The sequence below is a fragment of the Lepidochelys kempii genome, chromosome 3 (genome assembly GCF_965140265.1).
Source record: "Lepidochelys kempii isolate rLepKem1 chromosome 3, rLepKem1.hap2, whole genome shotgun sequence".
Taxonomy (NCBI): Eukaryota; Metazoa; Chordata; order Testudines; family Cheloniidae; genus Lepidochelys; species Lepidochelys kempii.
Window position 1 is genome coordinate 185,606,064 of NC_133258.1, and position 21,392 is coordinate 185,627,455.

The 21,392-nt window shown below is 41.1% G+C and overlaps 1 protein-coding gene across 9 annotated transcripts in view; it reads right to left on the reverse strand.

Moving 5' to 3' along the window:
* The window catches only part of CCDC88A (coiled-coil domain containing 88A), a 359,900-nt gene that overhangs the window by 11,145 nt on the left and 327,363 nt on the right, over nucleotides 1-21,392 (reverse strand). For 5 of the 9 annotated variants that reach the window (XM_073339323.1, XM_073339320.1, XM_073339316.1 and 2 more), the window contains 5 exons: nucleotides 16,217-16,300; nucleotides 15,054-15,257; nucleotides 14,660-14,731; nucleotides 13,400-13,480; nucleotides 4,467-4,735 (listed from right to left, as the gene is read on the reverse strand). In XM_073339323.1, coding sequence (XP_073195424.1) covers nucleotides 4,467-4,735; nucleotides 13,400-13,480; nucleotides 14,660-14,731; nucleotides 15,054-15,257; nucleotides 16,217-16,300 — 710 coding nt within the window. The remainder of the gene's footprint in view (nucleotides 1-4,466; nucleotides 4,736-13,399; nucleotides 13,481-14,659; nucleotides 14,732-15,053; nucleotides 15,258-16,216; nucleotides 16,301-21,392) is intronic. The other 4 variants (XM_073339317.1, XM_073339319.1, XM_073339318.1 and 1 more) reach the window with 4 other exon arrangements.

A 21,392-nucleotide genomic window follows, 5' to 3' on the forward strand; every position in this document is an offset into this window, starting at 1 on the left:
ACTGCTTTTGTAGTTAGCGAGCCATTCACAGTCTTTGTTTAATCCTGAGCTGATGGTGTCAAACTTGCAAATGAACTGAAGCTCAGCAGTTTCTCTTTGAAGTCTGGTCCTGAAGGTTTTTTGCTGCAGGATGGCTACCTTTAAATCTGCTATTGTGTGTCCAGGGAGGTTGAAGTGTTCTCCTACAGGTTTTTGTATATTGCCATTCCTAATATCTGATTTATGTCCATTTATCCTTTTACATAGGGACTGTCCAGTTTGGCCGATGAACATAGCAAAGGGGCATTACTGGCTCATGATGGCATAGATTACATTGGTGGACGTGCAGGTGAATGAACCGGTGATGGTGTGGCTGATCTGGTTAGGTCCTGTGATGGTGTCGCTAATGTAGACATGATATCTACACCAGCGACACCATCACAGGACCTAACCAGATCAGCCACACAATCACTGGACCTAAACAGATCAGCCACACCATCACTGGTCATTCACCTGCATGTCCACCAATGTAATCTACGCCAGTGGTTCTCAAAGCCGGTCCGCCGCTTGTTCAGGGAAAGCCCCTGGCGCACTGGACCGGTTTGTTTACCTGCCGTGTCCACAGGTTTGGACGATTGCGGCTCCCACTGGCCACGGTTCACTGCTCCAGGCCAATGAGGGCTGTGGGAAGGGCGGCCAGCACGTCCCTTGGCCCGTGCCACTTCCCGCAGCCCCCATTGGCCTGGAGCGGCGGACCAAGCTTTGAGAACCACTGATCTACGCCAGCATGTGCCAGGAACGCTCCTCTGCTATGTACATTGGCCAAACTGGACAGTCCCTATGTAAAAGGATAAATAGACATAAATCAGATATTAGGAATGGCAATATACAAAAACCTGTAGGAGAACACTTCAACCTCCCTGGACAAACAATAGCAGATTTAAAGGTAGCCATCCTGCAGCAAAAAACCTTCAGGACCAGACTTCAAAGAGAAACTGCTGAGCTTCAGTTCATTTGCAAATTTGACACCATCAGCTCACGATCCGACAAAATGGGTATTCACCCACAAAAGTTTATGCTCCAGTACGTCTGTTAGTCTGTAAGGTGCCACAGGACTCTTTGCCGCTTTTATATTAATTTGAATTGCTTAGGACTACTCATTAGTGATATTTTACCTCTTAAATTTGAATTGTATATAACTTTGAGCTATCATATAGATTGGCTATAAGGAAACATTCCTACCCTGGAAACTAGACGTCTGTGAAAGGCTGCAACTATCTGGAGTTCATGAGATATTACTTCTCCTCTGATATCAAGTAGCTCAACCAATCAAGTAATTAGAACTTCACACTCACATCTTCTCTCCCAGCTGCCTTCCTTTTCAATAACTAATTGATAATTTCCTTAACAATATGAACAATATGTACCAGTGTTTTGAGCCTAAAACTAGTGTGTGGAGTTCTGGATTCGAACCAGGTTCGAGCGGCTGAAAGAAATCCAATATGCAAAGTTGGAAGAAAGTTTCCTTTTCTGTTCAACTAGCTCCATCCATCTGGAATTCATAGGCTATATCTAGTAGTACTCAAAATCTTGACCAGGAGGAATTTTCAATTAAGTCATGACCTCATTTTCTCATGAAAAAGTAAAGAGGTGGTTTGGTAATAGCTCTTAAGCATCAGGGAATTCCCCAGTTCAATGATCTCTAGGACCCAGTGGTCTGAAGCAATGCTCGCCATTCTTGAAATCAAAAAGGACACAAAGTCCTCAAAAGATGGCGTAAAAGGGGAAGAAAGACAAGGATTTGGATACTCCAAGACTAGTTCTTTGGAGCATCCTCAAATTCACTGACTACATATGGCCCCCACCAGCAGGTCAGTCTACCAAGGTCTAGAAGGAAGAGCGTTGTCTCCCGTGGCAGGGACAGAATGACTTTTCCAATTGTGTGGGTCTTTGCTGGTAGCAAGCTCTTGAAGACGACTTCTGAAAGTGTCTGTTATGCAATCTAACTGAAGATTTCCTCTGAAAAACAGGCTAACTCAAGCGTAGCCACTGACTTTGTGCTTTTCTTTTTTTCCAAAATTCCAATAGTCTACAAACCACTTAAACACACACAAATCTATCCATATTCAGCAAAGCACTTAAGAAAAGGTTTAACATTAAGCATGTGAAATGAGACAATCATGGGGAACAGGGATGCATCTAAGCATGAGCTTACATACTTTGCTAAATCAAAGCTCAAGAGCATACCTGTCTTGGAGCTGAAATCATCTGTGTCTTCAAAAGTGAAGTCCACAACTTTTGCCTGGGCCTCAACTTAGAGACCAGAATTCCTGAGCCAGTTGGGTTTCCTAAGGAAGAGTCCTAACCAAAGTCCCACCAGTTTTGTCTAAGATATCACAGAAACTGTTGGAAACAGTCTGGCCTTTTTTAAAGAACTCTGGAAATTTCTGTTTCTTAACCCAGGAATGTACTGGTCCCCAAAAGTGGTTCTGGACCAGAAAAAAAATTATATCTGGCTATAACCCCCACCAATCATAATGTCAGGGAAGCTGAACAATAAACCTTTATTCCAAACATGACCAATCATTTGGACTCAATGACATCTTCCCATTTCTAGTTTTCTCACTTGCAACAGAAATCACAAGTGAGTACATTATAGGATGCTGGTAAAATAGATCAAATCCCTCCTTGGAAATTTCGTATGAAGGAATCAGGTTTCCTTGAGGCAGAAATACCACAGACAGGAGTGGTTCCAGACCTCTTTAGCTAGTTTCAACAAACCTTCATTGATTGGGAGGGCTATTCTTCCTTTCCCTTGGACTTCCAGGGAGTCCAAAAGTTTAAGTGGTGGCTTCCTGGCCAGGGGTGCTAAACCCAGAGCCCAGTAACATGTTAAACCACTGCCAGCAGCTGGAGTACCAATTCTTATGCTTATTGCTGAAAGCAGCTAAAAGGAGGTCTTTCTGACACCTCAGCACAGCTAACAGACCAGGAGGGGAGGGTGAAGTGAGTGACCTCAAGGAGAAACCATGACCCTCTGTCCTCCTGACATGTGGTTTTGCAAGATGGAAAGTCTGGCAATAGTTAACTATTGCTATACAGCTGGTTAACTGATGGAAAGTTCCCCTGACTTGAATGTTTGGACACCGCTCAAGTTCCCTTGCAGATGGCTGGCTGGCCATTGGATGCTTGCAGTTATCCACTTGAGACCTCCCCCAAGACCCTGGGTAAATATGAATTTCTTGGGTGTTTTACTAACCTGTTGTGGACATGTGTAAGTGCTTGAGACTAAGTAAAGTATAGCTTTAAGTGAAAGCACTCTTGTATTGTCTTGTTTGTACCAACCATCTACTGGTCGCACGGCCGTATCTCCATTGATTTATTTCCTGACACCACCTCGCACAGGGTAAAGTTACTAAGAACTTTGGATTGAAAGAACCCCTGGTAACAATATCAGGAGTCACAGACACTCATCCCACCAAAACTAGAAAGATCCTAGCATCAATTGGAGAAGCTGAAACAGGCAAGACAGCCTCCTTAGATGATGCGTTAGAGGGGGGAAACCTCTGAAGACAATCCTACCACTTTCTCCATCTTCATGAGGAGGGCTCTGACAGCAGTTCTCACTGAAGACAATTACCAGGCAGTGAGAAGAAAGGAAACCACTTTGGGGCATATGACTGCCCACCCAGCCACTACTGATGAGTATGCCCAGCTACAGCACTTAGGAGAGGAGCCCTCAACTTTTCTTTCCTAATGTGGTCATCAGGGAAGCAGCAACCACTTACAAATTGTTACCCTTTGTATTTATTTCTTTTAAAATTATACCAGGAGTGGATCGGTCTCCTTTTACTGGGGATGCACACACTGATTTAAGTACACTCCCTGCCATCTGAGCAGCTCTACTAATCCCAGATGGGTAGCAGCTCTTTTTCCCCACAGCACACTGAACCAGAATGCCACTTAGTTCCTACTTAGCATGCCATCTCACATTACATTCTGTAGTCTTCACCTTCCTTTTTCTGTTTTCCTTAACAAAAACTAAATTTTGGACCTGAAAATGAAGGGCTTTTCTACAGGAACATTTAGTTTGCATCAAGCTGTGGTGTGAATCTACCCCACACTAGCTTGCCACAGACTAACTGTCTGTATCAACACTGCTGACACTCATTATCAGTTCACTAATGCACTTTGATGTAGTCCTGATTCAAAAAAGACTAGATCAAAGTGTATTAACAATCTATTAATGCATGTCAGCAGGGTCCACATGGACAGATAGTCTGTGGCAGGCTGATGAGGGATATATTCATACCCCCAGCTTGCCATGAACTAATTACTTGTATAGACAAACTATTATTTGACAGTGTCTCTTTAAAAGGATTTTAAGGGGGTCCTGCAATAGCACACGCTGTAAGTACCATATTAAATCTGTGCATAAATATAGGGTATTGTATAGCCCTAAAATTAAAATAATTTTTTTAACTAACCTCTGTAGAAGTAATCTTGTTGCTTTCTTCTAAAAACTGCTGCAGAGTAACAACCTCACTTCCAGGAGAACCAGTTTTGATCTTCTGCTTTCCTTGATTATCCACTGTTTCAGGCATTTTTTCCTGGATCATGGGACTCGACTTAGTGTGACTTTTCAAATACTGGATAGGACTGCTGCTGCTGCTAGACCAAGCCTCATGTTCATGAAGCAGACTAAATTCTCCACTGCTGTGACTTTGTGGCCTACTTTGGTTGTTAACTCCACCTGCTTTTGGGTAAACAGTATTAAATATTCTATAATAAAAACTACATGAAAATAATTATTGAACAGCACATTCTGAACAATATCTGGAGGATTATTAGATGTCATTTAATAATGTCTGTTTATATACATTTTTAAAAACGTTGAAGACTCTAATTGTCCTATATTACTCAGATCAAATATCCTATTCTGAAATCATGTTATAATATGCAATTTTATCCCCTTGGCTTATCTGTTACAACTTTTCAACCTGACTTTTCAGTTTTTCAATGAAAAAAAAAGCCTTCACTTGAAATTTGTAAATTTATTTCCACAGTACTAGATTATAAGAGGTTAAATATATACAGAAGACTTTATGATTCAGTTCATGTTCAGCAACTCTGTAAAGCGTATATTGTCATCTGCTACTCATGTGACATCTTATATAAATGAGACATAAAAGGTGGAACATGAAACATATCATAGAATCATAGGACTGGAAGGGACCTCGAGAGGTCACATAGTCCAGTCCCCTGAACTCATGGCAGAACTAAGTATTATCAGACAGATGTTTGTCTAATCTGCTTTTAAAAATCTCCAGTAATAGAGATTCCACAACCACCCTGGGCAATTTATTCCAGTGCTTAACCACCCTGATAGTTAGGAAGTTTTTCCTAATGTCCAACCAAACCACCCTTGCTGCAATTTCAGCCCATTGCATCTTGTCCTAACCTGAGAGGTTACGAAGAATAATTTTTCTCCTTCCTCCTTGTAACAACCTTTTATGTACTTGAAAACTGCTATCATGACCTCTTTCAGTCTTCTCTTCTCAAGACTAAACAAACCCATTTTTTTCAGTCATCCTTGTTGCTCTTCTCTGGACTCTCTCCAATTTGTCCACATTTTTCCTGAAATGTGGCGCCCAGAACTGGACACAATACTCTAGTCAAGGCCTAATCAGTGCGGAGTAGAGTGGAAGAATTCCCTCTCCTGTCTTGCTTACAACACTCGTTAATACACCCCAGAATGATGTTTGCCTTTTTTTGCAAAAGTTTTACACTATTGACTCTCATTTAGCTTGTGATCCACTATGACACCCAGATCCCTTTCTGCAGGACTCCTTCCTAGGTAGTCCATTTCCCATTTTATATGTGTGCAACTGATTGTTCTTTCCCAAGTGGAGTACTTTGCATTTGTCCTTATTGAATTTCATCCTTTTTTTGTCAGTCCATTTCTCCAATTTGTCCAGATCATTTTGAATTTGAATCCTATCCTCCGAAGCATTTATGATCCCTCCCAGCTTGGTATTGTCCACAAACTTGAAGAAAATGACTCTTCAATTCTTCAACAGAATTTTCTAGAAAGGCTCCTCTAGAAAGGTTTTCCTTATACACCTCTACCCCAATATAACACGACCCGATATAACACGAATTCGGATATAACGCAGTAAAGCAGTGCTCCGGGGGTGGTGTGTGTGTGTGGGGGGGTTCAGGGCTGTGCGCTCCGGTGGATCAAAGCAAGTTCGATATAACGCAGTTTCACCTACAACACAATAAGATTTTTTGGCTCCCGAGGACAGCGTTATATTGGGGTGGAGGTGTATTGTCAATTTTAGTTTATTACAATTGTGACCTGAAGGAGGAACATAGCATTAAGTGCAAAAAATATTGCTGCTATATCAATTTTCTTTGATTTTCAATCTTTCTTATAGGATCAGAGTCAAAGATACTGATGAATAATAAACTGCTCTCTACCCTTTTTGTTGTTTCTGAATAATGTAATTATATTTGAAGAAAGGAAAATTGTCAACAGTAGAAACTGTTGATGTACAATCTGGGGCACAAAATACCTCAGGGAATCTTTCACAGTAGAGAGTAACAAAATAAACAAGGCAAAAAACCGCTGTTCTAGTATTCGCTTCTAAATTACCAATAAACAGATATTATCAAGAAAGTACAGTAACTCCTAACTTAAAGCCGTCCCGGTTAACGTTGTTTCGTTATGTTGCTGATCAATTAAAGAACATGCTTGTTTAAAGTTGCGCAATGTTCCCTTATAACGTTGTTTGGCAGCCGCCTGCTTTGTCCACTGCTTGCAGAAAGAGCAGCCTGTTGGAGCTAGCTGGTGGGGGCTTGGAACTAGGGTGGGCTGGCAGCCCCTCATCAGCTCCCTTAAGTTCCCTGTGCGGCAGCCGCCCAGCAGGCTATCAATTGCTAGGCAGTTCAGCTGTCCCTCCCTGCACTGCCATGTGCTGCTCCTGCCCTCTGCCTTGGAGCTGCTCCTGGGAGCCTCCTGCTTCCTGTGCAGAGGGGGGAAGGAAGAGAGGTGCTAATGTGAGGGTGTCCGCCTCCTCCCGCTCCTGTACCTTATCTCCACAGAGCAGGGTAGGGACACGACAGGGCTCGGGACGGAGGGAGCTTGCTGGCAGCAGCTGCTGTATCAACTTGCTGATCTACTTAAAAAGACAGTGTACTTAGAGTGGGGTCAGCATACTTAAAGGGGCAATGCGCGTCTCTCTCACACACATGGTGTGTGTCTCTGTCTCTCTCTGCCATGCTGTCTCCCCTCCCTCCATTCGTGCTGCCTTGTAGAGTGTGAGGCTACATTAACAACAATATATCCACATTAGAGGTTTTTACTGTTAGGCTTGAGAAAGCCCTGGCTGGGATGATTTAGTTGGGGATTGGTCCCAATTTGAGCAGGGGGTTGGACCAGATGACCTCCTGAGGTCCCTTCCAACCGTGATATTCTATGATTCTGTGTTAATCCTTGAGGGCTCAGCCGAGTGCTAGTTCATCATTTAGCAGTAAGGCATTCCCTGGGAAATATCCCATGCTCTTACTTCACCACCTCAACCAAGCTTCACAATCATCATTGCTGTGTACAGTATTAAATTGTTTGTTTAAAACTTATACTGTGTATATGTGTGTATATATGTATTAAAATATAGTCTTTTGTCTAGCAAAAAATATTTTCTGGAACCTAATCCCCCTATTTACATTAATTCTTATGGGGAAATTGGATTCACTTAACATTGTTTCGCTTAAAGTATCATTTTTCAGGAACATAATTACAACGTTAAGCGAGGAGTTACTGTATTAGTCAAATACCTTATATGAAGTCTTATGAATGGTTGCTACTCTAACATATTCAGCATTCTTCAGTCAGCAGTAAATATAAAATCTTGTGGAAGCCCATCACAAACAGGATTAAAATGGTTTTTAAAAAATCTATATTAATACATGAAATATAGGGAATACTGCTAATACTCTGGTAACATTATCTAGTTTTCAAAGGCAAAATTTAAAAGTTTGTAAAGGTGACTGCATTTTATTCTATACACATCTCTATATATCTTGTAGTTATTTTGGTTAGTTTGTGTTGTACATTTTTACAGATTTTATTTCAGAGATAGGATGCCAGAAACACACAGACACAATACAGAAAATTAAGGAATATTATTTCCCTGTTTAAAAATGTAATTGAATTGAAATTAATTTTGTGGCTAAATTTTTTTTTTTTTTTTTTTTTAGAGAATATTTCTTTTTCTATAGTTAAGTCCAAAGCAGATTGCAAAGAGTTACAAAGGGATCTCATAATACTGAGTGCCTAGGCAACAAAATGGTAGATGAAATTCAATGTTGATAAATGCAAAGTAATGCACAGTGGACAACATAAAAATCCCAACTATACATATAAAATGATGGGGTCTAAATTTGCTGTTATCATTCAAGAAAGAGATCTTGGAGTCATTATGGAGTCATCACTTGGAGTCATCCCTGAAAACATCCACTCAATGTACAGCAGCAGTCAAAAAAACTAAGAGAATGTTGGGAATATTAGGAAATGAATAGATAATAAGATAGAAAATATTATATTGCCTCTATATAAATAAATGGTATGCCCACAACTTGAATACTACGTGCAGATCTGGTCACCCCATCTCAAACAAGATATACTGAAATTGGAAAAGATACAGAAAAGGGCAATAAAAATGATTAAGGGTATGGAACAGCTTCCATATGAGAAGAGATTAATAAAACTGGGACTTTTCAGCTTGGAAAAGAGACGACGAAGGGGGGATATGATAGAGTTCTATAAAATCATGACTGGTGTGGAGAAACTAAATAAGGAAGTGTTATTTATTCCTTCTCATAACATAAGAACTAGGGGTCACCAAATGAAATTAATAGGCATCAGATTTAAAACAAACAAAAGGAAGTATTTCTTCACACAACTCATAGTCAACCTGTAGAACTCTTTGCCAGAGAACGTTGTGAAGTCCAAGATTATAACAGGGTTCAAAAAAGAACTAGATAAATTCATGAAGGATAGGTCCATCAATGGCTATTAGCCAGGATAGGCAGGGATGGTGTCCCTACCCTCTGTTTGCCAGAAGCTGGGAATGGGCAACAGAGGATGGATCACTTGATGATTATCAGAGCTCCGGTACGAAACTGCAGAAAAACCTGAGTGTCTCTGGATTAAGTTTAGAAGTGTGAGCAACAGGAGTGATGTAGTGGTCGGAGTCTGCTATAGACCACCGGACCAGGGGGATGAGGTGGATGAAGCTTTCTTCCGGCAGCTCGCGGAAGCTACTAGATCGCATACCCTGGTTCTCATGGGTGACTTTAATTTTCCTGATATCTGCTGGGAGAGCAATACAGCGGTGCATAGACAATCCAGGAAGTTTTTGGAAAGCGTAGGGGACAATTTCCTGGTGCACGTGCTAGAGGAGCCAACTAGGGGGGGGGAGCTTTTCTTGACCTGCTGCTCACAAACCAGGAAGAATTAGTAGGGGAAGCAAAAGTGGATGGGAATCTGGGAGGCAGTGATCATGAATTGGTTGAGTTCAGGATCCTGACACAGGGAAGAAAGGGAAGCAGCAGGATACGGACCCTGGACTTCAGGAAAGCAGGCTTCGACTCCCTCAGGGAACGGATGGATAAGATCCCCTGGGGGACTAACATGAAGGGGAAAGGAGTCCAGGAGAGCTGGCTGTATTTCAAGGAATCCCTGTTGAGGTTACAGGGACAAACCATCCCGATGTGTCGAAAGAATAGTAAATATGGCAGGCGACCAGCTTGGCTTAACGGTGAAATCCTAGCGGATCTTAAGCATAAAAAAGAAGCTTACAAGAAGTGGAAGGTTGGACATATGACCAGGGAAGAGTATAAAAATATTGCTCGGGCATATAGGAATGAAATTAGGAGGGCCAAATCACACCTGGAGCTGCAGCTAGCGAGAGATGTTAAGAGTAACAAGAAGGGTTTCTTCAGGTATGTTGGTAACAAGAAGAAAGCCAAGGAAACTGTGGGCCCCTTACTGAATGAGGGAGGCAACCTAGTGACAGAGGATGTGGAAAAAGCTAATGTACTCAATGCTTTTTTTGCCTCTGTCTTCACGAACAAGGTCAGCTCCCAGAGTCTGCTATAGACCACCGGACCAGGGGGATGAGGTAGATGAGGCTTTCTTTCGGCAGCTCACGGAAGCTACTAGATCGCATGCCCTGATTCTCATGGGTGACTTTAATTTTCCTGATATCTGCTGGGAGAGCAATACAGCAGTACATAGACAATCCAGGAAGTTTTTGGAAAGCGTAGGGGACAATTTCCTGGCGCAAGTGCTAGAGGAGCCAACTAGGGGGGGGCGCTTTTCTTGACCTGCTGCTCACAAACCGGGTAGAATTAGTGGGGGAAGCAAAAGTGGATTGGAATCTGGGAGGCAGTGACCATGAGTTGGTTGAGTTCAGGATCCTGACGCAGGGAAGAAAGGTAAGCAGCAGGATACGGACCCTGGACTTCAGGAAAGCAGGCTTCGACTCCCTCAGGGAACGCATGGCCAGGATCCCCTGGGGGACTAACATGAAGGGGAAAGGAGTCCAGGAGGGCTGGCTGTATTTCAAGGAATCCCTGTTGAGGTTACAGGGACAAACCATCCCGATGAGTCGAAAGAATAGTAAATATGGCAGGCGACCAGCTTGGCTTAATGGTGAAATCCTAGTGGATCTTAAACATAAAAAAGAAGCTTACAAGACGTGGAAGGTTGGACATATGACCAGGGAAGAGTATAAAAATATTGCTCGGGCATGTAGGAATGACATCAGGAGGGCCAAATCGCACCTGGAGCTGCAGCTAGCAAGAGATGTCAAGAGTAACAAGAAGGGTTTCTTCAGGTATGTTGGCAACAAGAAGAAAGCCAAGGAAACTGTGGGCCCCTTACTGAATGAGGGAGGCAACCTAGTGACAGAGGATGTGGAAAAAGCTAATGTACTCAATGCTTTTTTTGCCTCTGTCTTCACTAACAAGGTCAGCTCCCAGACTGCTGCGCTGGGCATCACAAAATGGGGAAGAGATGGCCAGCCCTCTGTGGAGATAGAGGTGGTTAGGGACTATTTAGAAAAGCTGGACGTGCACAAGTCCATGGGGCCGGACGAGTTGCATCCGAGAGTGCTGAAGGAATTGGCGGCTGTGATTGCAGAGCCACTGGCCATTATCTTTGAAAACTCGTGGCGAACGGGGGAAGTCCCGGATGACTGGAAAAAAGCTAATGTAGTGCCAATCTTTAAAAAAGGGAAGAAGGAGGATCCTGGGAACTACAGGCCAGTCAGCCTCACCTCAGTCCCTGGAAAAATCATGGAGCAGGTCCTCAAAGAATCAATCCTGAAGCACTTGCATGAGAGGAAAGTGATCAGGAACAGCCAGCATGGATTCACCAAGGGAAGGTCATGCCTGACTAATCTAATCGCCTTTTATGATGAGATTACTGGTTCTGTGGATGAAGGGAAAGCAGTGGATGTATTGTTTCTTGACTTTAGCAAAGCTTTTGACATGGTCTCCCACAGTATTCTTGTCAGCAAGTTAAGGAAGTATGGGCTGGATGAATGCACTATAAGGTGGGTAGAAAGCTGGCTAGATTGTCGGGCTCAACGGGTAGTGATCAATGGCTCCATGTCTAGTTGGCAGCCGGTGTCAAGTGGAGTGCCCCAGGGGTCGGTCCTGGGGCCGGTTTTGTTCAATATCTTCATAAATGATCTGGAGGATGGTGTAGATTGCACTCTCAGCAAATTTGCGGATGATACTAAACTGTGAGGAGTGGTAGATACGCTGGAGGGGAGGGATAGGATACAGAAGGACCTAGACAAATTGGAGGATTGGGCCAAAAGAAATCTGATGAGGTTCAATAAGGATAAGTGCAGGGTCCTGCACTTAGGACGGAAGAATCCAATGCACCGCTACAGACTAGGGACCGAATGGCTAGGCAGCAGTTCTGCGGAAAAGGACCTAAGGGTGACAGTGGACGAGAAGCTGGATATGAGTCAGCAGTGTGCCCTTGTTGCCAAGAAGGCCAATGGCATTTTGGGATGTATAAGTAGGGGCATAGCAAGCAGATCGAGGGACGTGATCGTCCCCCTCTACTCGACATTGGTGAGGCCTCATCTGGAGTACTGTGTCCAGTTTTGGGCCCACACTACAAGAAGGATGTGGATAAATTGGAGAGAGTCCAGCGAAGGGCAACAAAAATGATTAGGGGTCTGGAACACATGAGTTATAAGGAGAGGCTGAGGGAACTGGGATTGTTTCGTCTGCAGAAGAGAAGAATGAGGGGGGATTTGATAGCTGCTTTCAACTACCTGAGAGGTAGTTCCAGAGAGGATGGTTCTAGACTATTCTCAGTGGTGGAAGAGGACAGGACAAGGAGTAATGCTCTCAAGTTGCAGTGGGGGAGGTTCAGGTTGGATATTAGGAAAAACTTTTTCACTAGGAGGGTGGTGAAACACTGGAATGCAATGCCTAGAGAGGTGGTGGAATCTCCTTCCTTAGAAGTTTTTAAGGTCAGGCTTGACAAAGCCCTGGCTGGGATGATTTAATTGGGGATGGGTCCTGCTTTTGAGCAGGGGGTTGGACTAGATGATCTTCAGGGGTCCCTTCCAACCCTGATATTCTATGATTCTACCTGTTCTGTTCATTCCCTCTGAAGCACCTGGCATTGGCCACTGTTGGACGACAGGATACTGTGCTAGGTGGACCATTGATCTGACCTAGTATGGGTGTTCGTATGTATGGTCTATCTTACACTTATTTTAAAATAGTTTCAACTTCATACATTGTAATTGCTCCTATTTTAATATTTACTAAATGCATTTGAAGGTCTACTGTATTAATATTCTTCCCTAATTTGGAAAACGAAGGGCATAAAGCAGTGGTGGGCATGTTTTTCTTTTAACAATTTATGCGAGTGGTAGGCAACCTGCAGCTCGCGTCCTGCACGTGGCCTGTCAGGGTAATCCGCTGGTGGGCCGCCAGACAGTTTGTTTACATTTGCACGGCTTCCCACAGCTTCTAGTGGTCGCGGTTTGCCGTTCCCAGCCAATGGGAGCTGCGGGAAGCGGCATGGGCCATAGGGACGTGCTGGCCGCCGCTTCCCGCAGCTCCCATTGGCCGGGAATGGTGAACCGCTGCCACTGGGAGCTGCGGGTGGCTGTGCAAATGTAAACAAACTGTCTGGTGGCCCACCAGTGGATTTCTCTGATGGGCCGCATGCAGCCCGCGAGCTGCAGGTTGCCTACCACTGGCATAAATTGTTAAAAGAAAAACATGCCATGAATTTTTTATTTTATTTTTTTACCAGCCCATCTTACAAACAAAGTCATGGAAATGAAGCATAGATGGCAATTCACCTACACCATACCTTTGACTTCATGAAGTGAAGCGTTGTTATTGCTATTACTAGTGGATGTTCTGCCACTATCAAGGCTGGCTGGTCTGGAAGCTAAATGAAAAGTAAGGAGACAGAATGATAAACACAATTTTAGCAGATGACACTATACCTTTACATTCTGATCACAGAATGTTCTGAGGTAGGAATCATGCACTATTTCACAGGCTGAGCACGCCCATTGTCAACAAAGTGTTGTTTCTTACAGATCAGAAAGTGAAGGGATTTCCAGGCAGTCCAAGAGGACACTTTAGTAAAGGATGCTACAGGAACAGTAAGATACAAGGGAAAGAAAAACAGAAAACAGAGTGCATGTTTAGAATTGAAACAGATTTGTTAGTAGGAAACCAGGATTTTAGAAGAACACAGTGGCATGCAGAAAGCTGCTTGTGATTTGGTCACTTACAACAGATTTGACAAGGAACCTTGCACACTGTAGAAATGCCACAAACAGGAGGAGCAAGAGCATCTGCATAGTGAATGTCCTGTACTCCTCCCCAATATAAGCAGGGGTGCTAGAACAATTTGTATAATGGGGGTGCTGAGAGCCATTGAACCAAAACTGTTAACCCTGTATATAATGGAATCCACTTGAAGCCAGATGGTGCTACAGCACCTCCCCCATGCCCCTAGTTCTAGCATCTGTTAGTACAAAGGAAATAATTGCACTGTTAATATTTTCCAGAATACTAAATAACGATATTTTATTTCAATTTTGTTTATATTCATTTTAAAATATTTTAGTAAAGAAAAATAGTTTCAGTTTTATTTCTTGTAAGAAATTTCTTGTATTTATTTCTTTATTTAGCTTTTCCACTCTATATTTTTACTTGATGAAAAGACTTATTTTGTACTATGAAATATATAAAACTTTACTTTAAAATCAAGAAATGAATCACTGAAACGTAAAGAGCTTTTTAATGCAAGTCAAAATTTTCCTTCTTTCACAATTAAACCCAAATATATCTGAAAATGGGCAAAAAGAATTTGTATTCTGTTCAGGTGCATTTCATAGATATCGTCTACTAAAATACACAACAGTTAGTGGAAAGATTATTTTATAGAAAAAGAAAAAGTATTAGGTTTGAAGAAATGGCACCATATAGTCAAGTCATGCGCAAAATATAGAAAACACGCTCACTTGCAATGCTTCAATTCACTGTGTGCGCAAACATCGTTAGCATTCACATCATGTATTCTTAATTTATTATTTAATTAAAGTTCACATCTTACCATGAACTCTTGATCCTGTACTAGAATCATCACTAATGCCTTGTGGACTTACATCTTCAAAGGATGTAGTATCTATACATAGAGACATAAAACAGTATGTAAATTAAATTTCACGGCAAAAATGTAATATAAACATTTGTCATCTGTAAAATGTAATGAAATAATTATTTCAAATACAATCCATCTTTGCTTATGTAGCCTTTCTGTAGGAAAAACTCTAAGGTATTTTACAATACTAGCTATTAAACCCATTCAATTACTTCTTAGTACTGTAATTCAATTATTCAGGTTGTTTTCTACAGAAGAATGTGAAATATGAAGGAATAAAAACAGATTTATATACAATTGTTGTTACCAATATAATCACAACAGTGCAAAAAGCTTCTACCTATACCTTTATTATTTAGCAATTGCTTGGATCTGAAGCCTGAAGAAGAGTTGACAGTTGCAAAGTTGATAGCTGTAGTAGAGAAGGCCATAGCTCCCAATTCTTTTTTCCTTTTACCCGTAGATCTATCATCAGGGCCCTCCAGATGCTCAGAACTACCTGTCCATTGTCCTCCTGCTAGGACCATGGACTGCACCAGGTCATTCATGGCTGGGATGCAAATGAAAGCAAATGAATCAGCATGGTTGAATGTATTTTTTTTATTTTTATTTCGTATTGTAAAAAGTTTGACATTTGTCTAAGCATCAAGGCATATTGAATACTGAAAGCTACAAACACAAGATCATCCATGTTATGACATGCAATCAGCTCAATGAATGAAAAGTATTATAGGCCATACTTTCAGTTCAGATATGATTTTTAATTGATTTTATTAGATAAAAGTGCCATGCTTGTGCTGCAATGATATGCAATATATATGTTAGAAGCTTTGATATGTTGTTTTGCAAAGACAAATGGAATGAATAAGGGTAAGATGGGCAGAGGTGCTAACACAACATGAACTTTGGCAATGATTGGGGTCCTTGTTCAGTGCAGGTTACTGCAGGAATACTGTATTTTGCATTATAGTAGTTAAAAGGATCTGAAAGAGATGGCATCCTATGATATACTGCTTTGTTTTACAACACTATAGAAGTGTCCACCCCCTTTTTAAAAAATAGAACGTTTTAGTAAAGAATAAATGACACATATTCGAAAAGAGTAACAGACCACTTTATATCCTTGCACTATTTTCTCTATAGATTCTTTAAACCAAAAATTTAAGATATTTGTGGTTTATAAAATGCTTACTAAAAGTGGAATTTAAAACTATTCAAATGTCTATAGAGTGCACTGTACATTTATATACACATGCATGCACAATGTGTATATATAATAAATATGTATACAAATATATAAAATGTAATCACAATAAATCGAGTATGTATATATACAAATATTATTCAGTGCCAAGGTTTTTCAAAAATTCTTCCAGCTCCTTGTATTATAGCAGGACTTGCACATTGCAAAATAGTAAAAAACAGCACAGTCCAGGGGAAAGGTTAGTGAAAAATTAGTAATGGAAGCCGGTGTAGCCATTTAAAAGAAGCTAACTGTCAAAGTCTTACACATGGAGCGACGGTAGAAGGCCTTCATTTTGTCTTTTTCCTTCGGTCTGTTCCTCAAAAAGGGCAGTCTTTTCAGTGCAATCACTTTTATGTCATAGCATGAGGAAAAACGGAAACAGGGAAATGAAAGAAAAAAGGGAGAAGAACAGATGGAAGTTAAATGTTGAAACTAAGGATAGAAATGAATGTTTGAGTTTCAGCTATGTATGCTATGCTAAAAACTATTATTCTCATGCTGCTGAGTGATAATGAAATATGGAAACTACGCTATGAAACCTTCAATATACTCAGAAAAGCACTGAAGACAATGGTGAGGAACGTAATATATTTTGCAAGTGCAGAATGCCAAATTCTTGAAAAAACAAAAGTAACTTCTTTGCAGAGATTTATATAAAGAGATAGAGTTTTCCAAGAAAGTGGAAAATAGATTTATTCAAAAGGCCTAAAATTTGATTACTTTGTGATTTCAATAAAACATCCACTTTTCCTCTTTAAAAAAGAGTTTGAAACTTAATTACTTGCTATAATGTGTCTTTTCTAATTTGCTTTTCTCTTGTACTTTTCACTCATGATTTACATTTTTATAAGTTTTGATACATTATGTATTGTGCATATTAATTAAATAACTCTCTCTTTCACTCTTTGTTTCTGTACATTTTCTTTCTATGGACCACCTGTTCAAGGGACTATGTGAACGGAGTGCAGAAAACTGAAATAATAAACTACAAGTTTGTTATAAAGCTGCAGTGGTTGCTCAGATTTCCTGGTTGGCATGGTACCCTGCCAAATTGCTACTGGAAAAAAGTACCAAACAGAAGATTAACACCTCCTCCTGACCACCACAAAAAAAAAACAAAGAAAAAACAAACAAAAATGGGGGTGTGGTTATGACATTTTGGGGAGTCAGAAATATTAAAATAATACATGTAACATCTGCAAAAAGAACATTAAAATTATATTAATTATTACAATTAGAAAAAAGTCACAAGTTACTCCTGTCCTTAGGTTGGAGTGCAGTGCAACAGTAACTTGTTAATAGTGGACATCTGTGTCTTCACGTAGCATCATATAAATGTGTCAGCAGACTGCCAAGCATACAGGAGCAACATGCAAACAATGGAGATGCAAGGGCTTCATCTTTGACAGAAGGGAGCTCAGAAATCAAAAATTTCTTACAAATGCCCAGGCCCCTGCTTCATTTGCATGCTACCCAACATCACAATCTACAGGTTTTACATCTTGTCATTTGCCTCAAATTTGCCTGTTACATAGCCATTTAATATGCATGCACATGGATTTTTCTATATTTTTAGACACATCTGCTCCTTCTGTATTTCTCTGCACAAAAGGGGAAATATACCCTATATTTTGTTATATTTCTTTTTAGTTTGACGAAAATGGTGGTTCAACAGAAAAAATCAAAATGTCCAATTTCTGGTATCACCATTATGCAGTATTTCTAATACTGCTCTATTATAAGAACTATTTCATGTTAGAATTAATACAGCCATGCAAAATCACCATGAAATGGTACCAGGCCAAATAAATGCTACTTAGCCATAATTATGGTGTAAAAATAAAAAAAATTACTAGCCTGTCAAAAAAAAATTCCCTGGCCCCTAGTGAACAGGCAAATAGAATTTTGCATGGCTGGATTAACAATGCTAGAAATAGTATAATTTCAGCTACTTAAATCATAGAATCATAGAATATCAGGGTTGGAAGGGACCCCAGAAGGTCATCTAGTCCAACCCCCTGCTCGAAGCAGGACCAATTCCCAGTTAAATCATCCCAGCCAGGGCTTTGTCAAGCCTGACCTTAAAAACCTCTAAGGAAGGAGATTCTACCTTCTAGGCTTGGCAGCTGCAAGTGGCTCTTTAATGTGTCTTCTTGTGGGTCTTTGCAGCACCTTTTTAAACACAGTATGATTTAATTATTACCCAATCTAAGTTTATTAACCAATCAGGATGCTTTTACTATGTTATTAACCAATTGTAGAATACTTGCTCAGTCGTTTTGCTGTGAATTGATACATATACATACACACACACACACACACACAGAGTAAATGAAACAATGAATTTATACTACTGTGGCTCTTTTGGGTAACGTTGATTGCTAATTTGGCTCCTAAACCACTGAGGTCTGAGTATCACTGGTACAGAGTGAGTTCTTTTCTGAAAGCCTATGGCACACTGGTGATTGATATCACCGTGAATTGTATGCATTACCACTATATAAGGAATTATGGATACTCATTGATATTGGGCTGTACAGTCTCTCCAGACAGGAGGGAATGCCACATTTATTAATTAAGCATGGTGGAATCAGAAACAATGGAAACCCCATTTACACAGAAATTGTATGGGGGATGAGAAGCCCACAGGAAGAGAAAGACACCATGAGATCATTCTGCCTCTTGAAAACAATTAATTGAATTTTGGAAGATATAAGCAAGGAGAGAAGCCATCTTGGGCATCCATCACTAGACAAATACAAGAGGCCAGAGCTCTTCCAAGCTAAGAAAAATATGTCCTTCAACCAAGGAGGATTGAAGTCTCTGGAACTGAAGATAGGTGAGAAATCTGAGTAGGCAAAGATCTTTCACTTAAGATGACATGAGAAGCAAGCACCTTGTACTTTTGTGGAAGGTCCCGCCTGGGGGAAAGATGGCCATGGCTGGGAAAAAGAACGACTAGGTAGAGAAACTAGCTTGAACAAAGACTGTATCTTACTAGATTAGGTTTAAGACTTTTAGATGCATGTTTTCACTTTTATTTGCTTGTAGCCCTTTCTAACTTTATTGCTTATACTTAGCATCACTTAATCTATGTCCTATTGTTAATAAATCTGTTTTATTTTACTATAAACCAACTCAATGCTGTGTTTAAAAGGAAGGGTGCATTTACTCAAGCTAAGTTAATAAGCCGTGATGTAGTTTTGTCTCTTTACAGGAGTATTGAACATTATTATTTCTCTGAGCTGTCCAGGAAAGGGCTGAACATTTCAGGGCACACAGTTTTTGGGAAATTTGGAATGGGGAGTGTGTTGGGGTCATCTTGCTGGTTGTAACCAAGGCTGGTTGAAGACAGAGTGTGACTGGTGTGTTGCTGGCAGGCTGCTGGCATCAGACTTCTGGACTCAGTGCTGCTGCTATATACAGATATTCATAGTGGCAGGCTGCTTGTGAGCGGCCCAGGTTGGGAGCTACAGCACTAAAGAGCTGTGAGGCACCCAGGGTTACAGGGCAGGTGGTGACAAAATCCTTTATTGGTCTGGACTGCCACCTGAATCCCATGACACACACTCCCTCTTTTTTCTTACTGAGTTAATTTTATTGTGGTTGTTTCTAACTGCATTTTGTTTTTCATCCAAACTGACAAGAAATTACCTTTGATTATGTGTTTTATAAAACCTGTGTTCATACTACAAAAAGTATACAGTCACAAGTAAATAATTACAGTTAAGACAATAGTTATCTTAACTTCATGGTGATTCTTGGTCTCTAAGAAACAGATCCACAAAAAAGGTTGGCTTGTGGCCCTCAGCTAACCTACAAAATGTGAGATTTAGCTGTAGATACTGATGGTGCTTAGCTCACTAAAGCAGATATCAAATCTGTCCTTTGATAGAATCTGCTCTTCTTCTTGTTGGAATCACATGATTGTTGCTATGTGTGACATATGGCTGAAACATTGCCTGAAAAATCCTTGTGACTGGTATGTGGAAGTGGAAATGCTTTTCTTGGCAGACGAAGCAGTGGCCAAAAGGTTTTAAACATGTCCTGGCATCTTTAATGAAGTGCATCTGTTTTGATGCTGAACAATTCAGGGTCCTCAGAGATCACATCTTCTATTGCCTTTTGTACCCCCCCCCCACAAGTAAGGCAGAGGATTTTAGCCACAAAGACAAGAACAACATTACAGTGGTTGCCACTGTTCTCAAATCCAGTTGGAAGAACTACATTTCCACACTGTTATATTAAAAAATTGTCAAAAAGACAATGAACTATATCTATTTTTCACAAATTATGACAACACAGTCACCAAGCTAGTCCAGTGCTTGGGTGAGGAACTCACGGATGAAGAACACCTTGAAGTTGATGCTGAACCTGAGAAAAACAGAAGTCATGCTGTTTAGAAGAGGCAAATACTTTTGAGAAGTTTGCGACAGCCATGACACATTATTTTCTACCTGAGGAAGTAAGCTCATCATTTGTAAAGTTAGGAGTGAAAGGAGGGGTAGGTCTAGACACTGAATCCCCAAGTCCTGATGTCTCTGCACTTCAAGAGCTTCCCCTACGTTCCTGTCTCAGTTCCCCTGGGAAGGCTGCCTTGGTTCACAGTGGAGCCAACGAAGCAGAACCACAGGAAACCTTTTAGGCACAGATGACCAAGGCTAGCAGGCAGCCAGAAACAGAGCTGAAGAGGATTTTTTTTAAGCTGAGAGCAGCTAGAGGGTTTTCTGTCTATTTGCCTGGAGACAGAGATGTTAGTTTTTTACAAAGAGGTTTTTCTTTTTTGAGCTTGAGTTTTCTCTACCTAAAGGCAGGGTAGTTAACCTCCTGCAGGGAAATTCACAAGTTGTTTTTTTTTTTTTCCTCTCCTAACTCTCAGATATAGCAAGAGTTAAGCACAAGAAAGCAGGAAAATGACTACCAGTGAAGCAGCTAATAAACTAGAGCTGGCCAGATTCGAACCTTGAGAGAAACAAAAAGAGCATGATAGACAGATGATCTTAAGGCGCTTGGAGGTGGAGGCAGAAAAAGCCAGGGTGGAGGCAGAGGAAGCTGCCCACAAGACAGCTATGGAGGCAGAAAACGCCAGGGTGGAAGCAGAGGAAACTGCCCCTAAGAGAGCTATGGAGGAGAAAGAGAAAGATAGGAAGCATGCACTGGAGATGGAGAAGGCAAGGGATCAGCAGAATATACCAACCAACCCTAGTAATCCTTCTCCAGGTACCACTTCCCATCCCAGAAAGTTCCCCACCTACAAGGCAGGCGATGATACCGAGGACTTCTTAGAAAACTTCGAAAGGGCCTGCCTTGGGTACAGCATCTCTACAGACCAGTACACGGTAGAGCTGAGGCCACAGCTCAGTGGAGCCTTAGCAGAGATTGCGGCTGAAATGCCAAAGGAACACATGAACAGTTATGAACTTTTTAAAACCCAGGCGA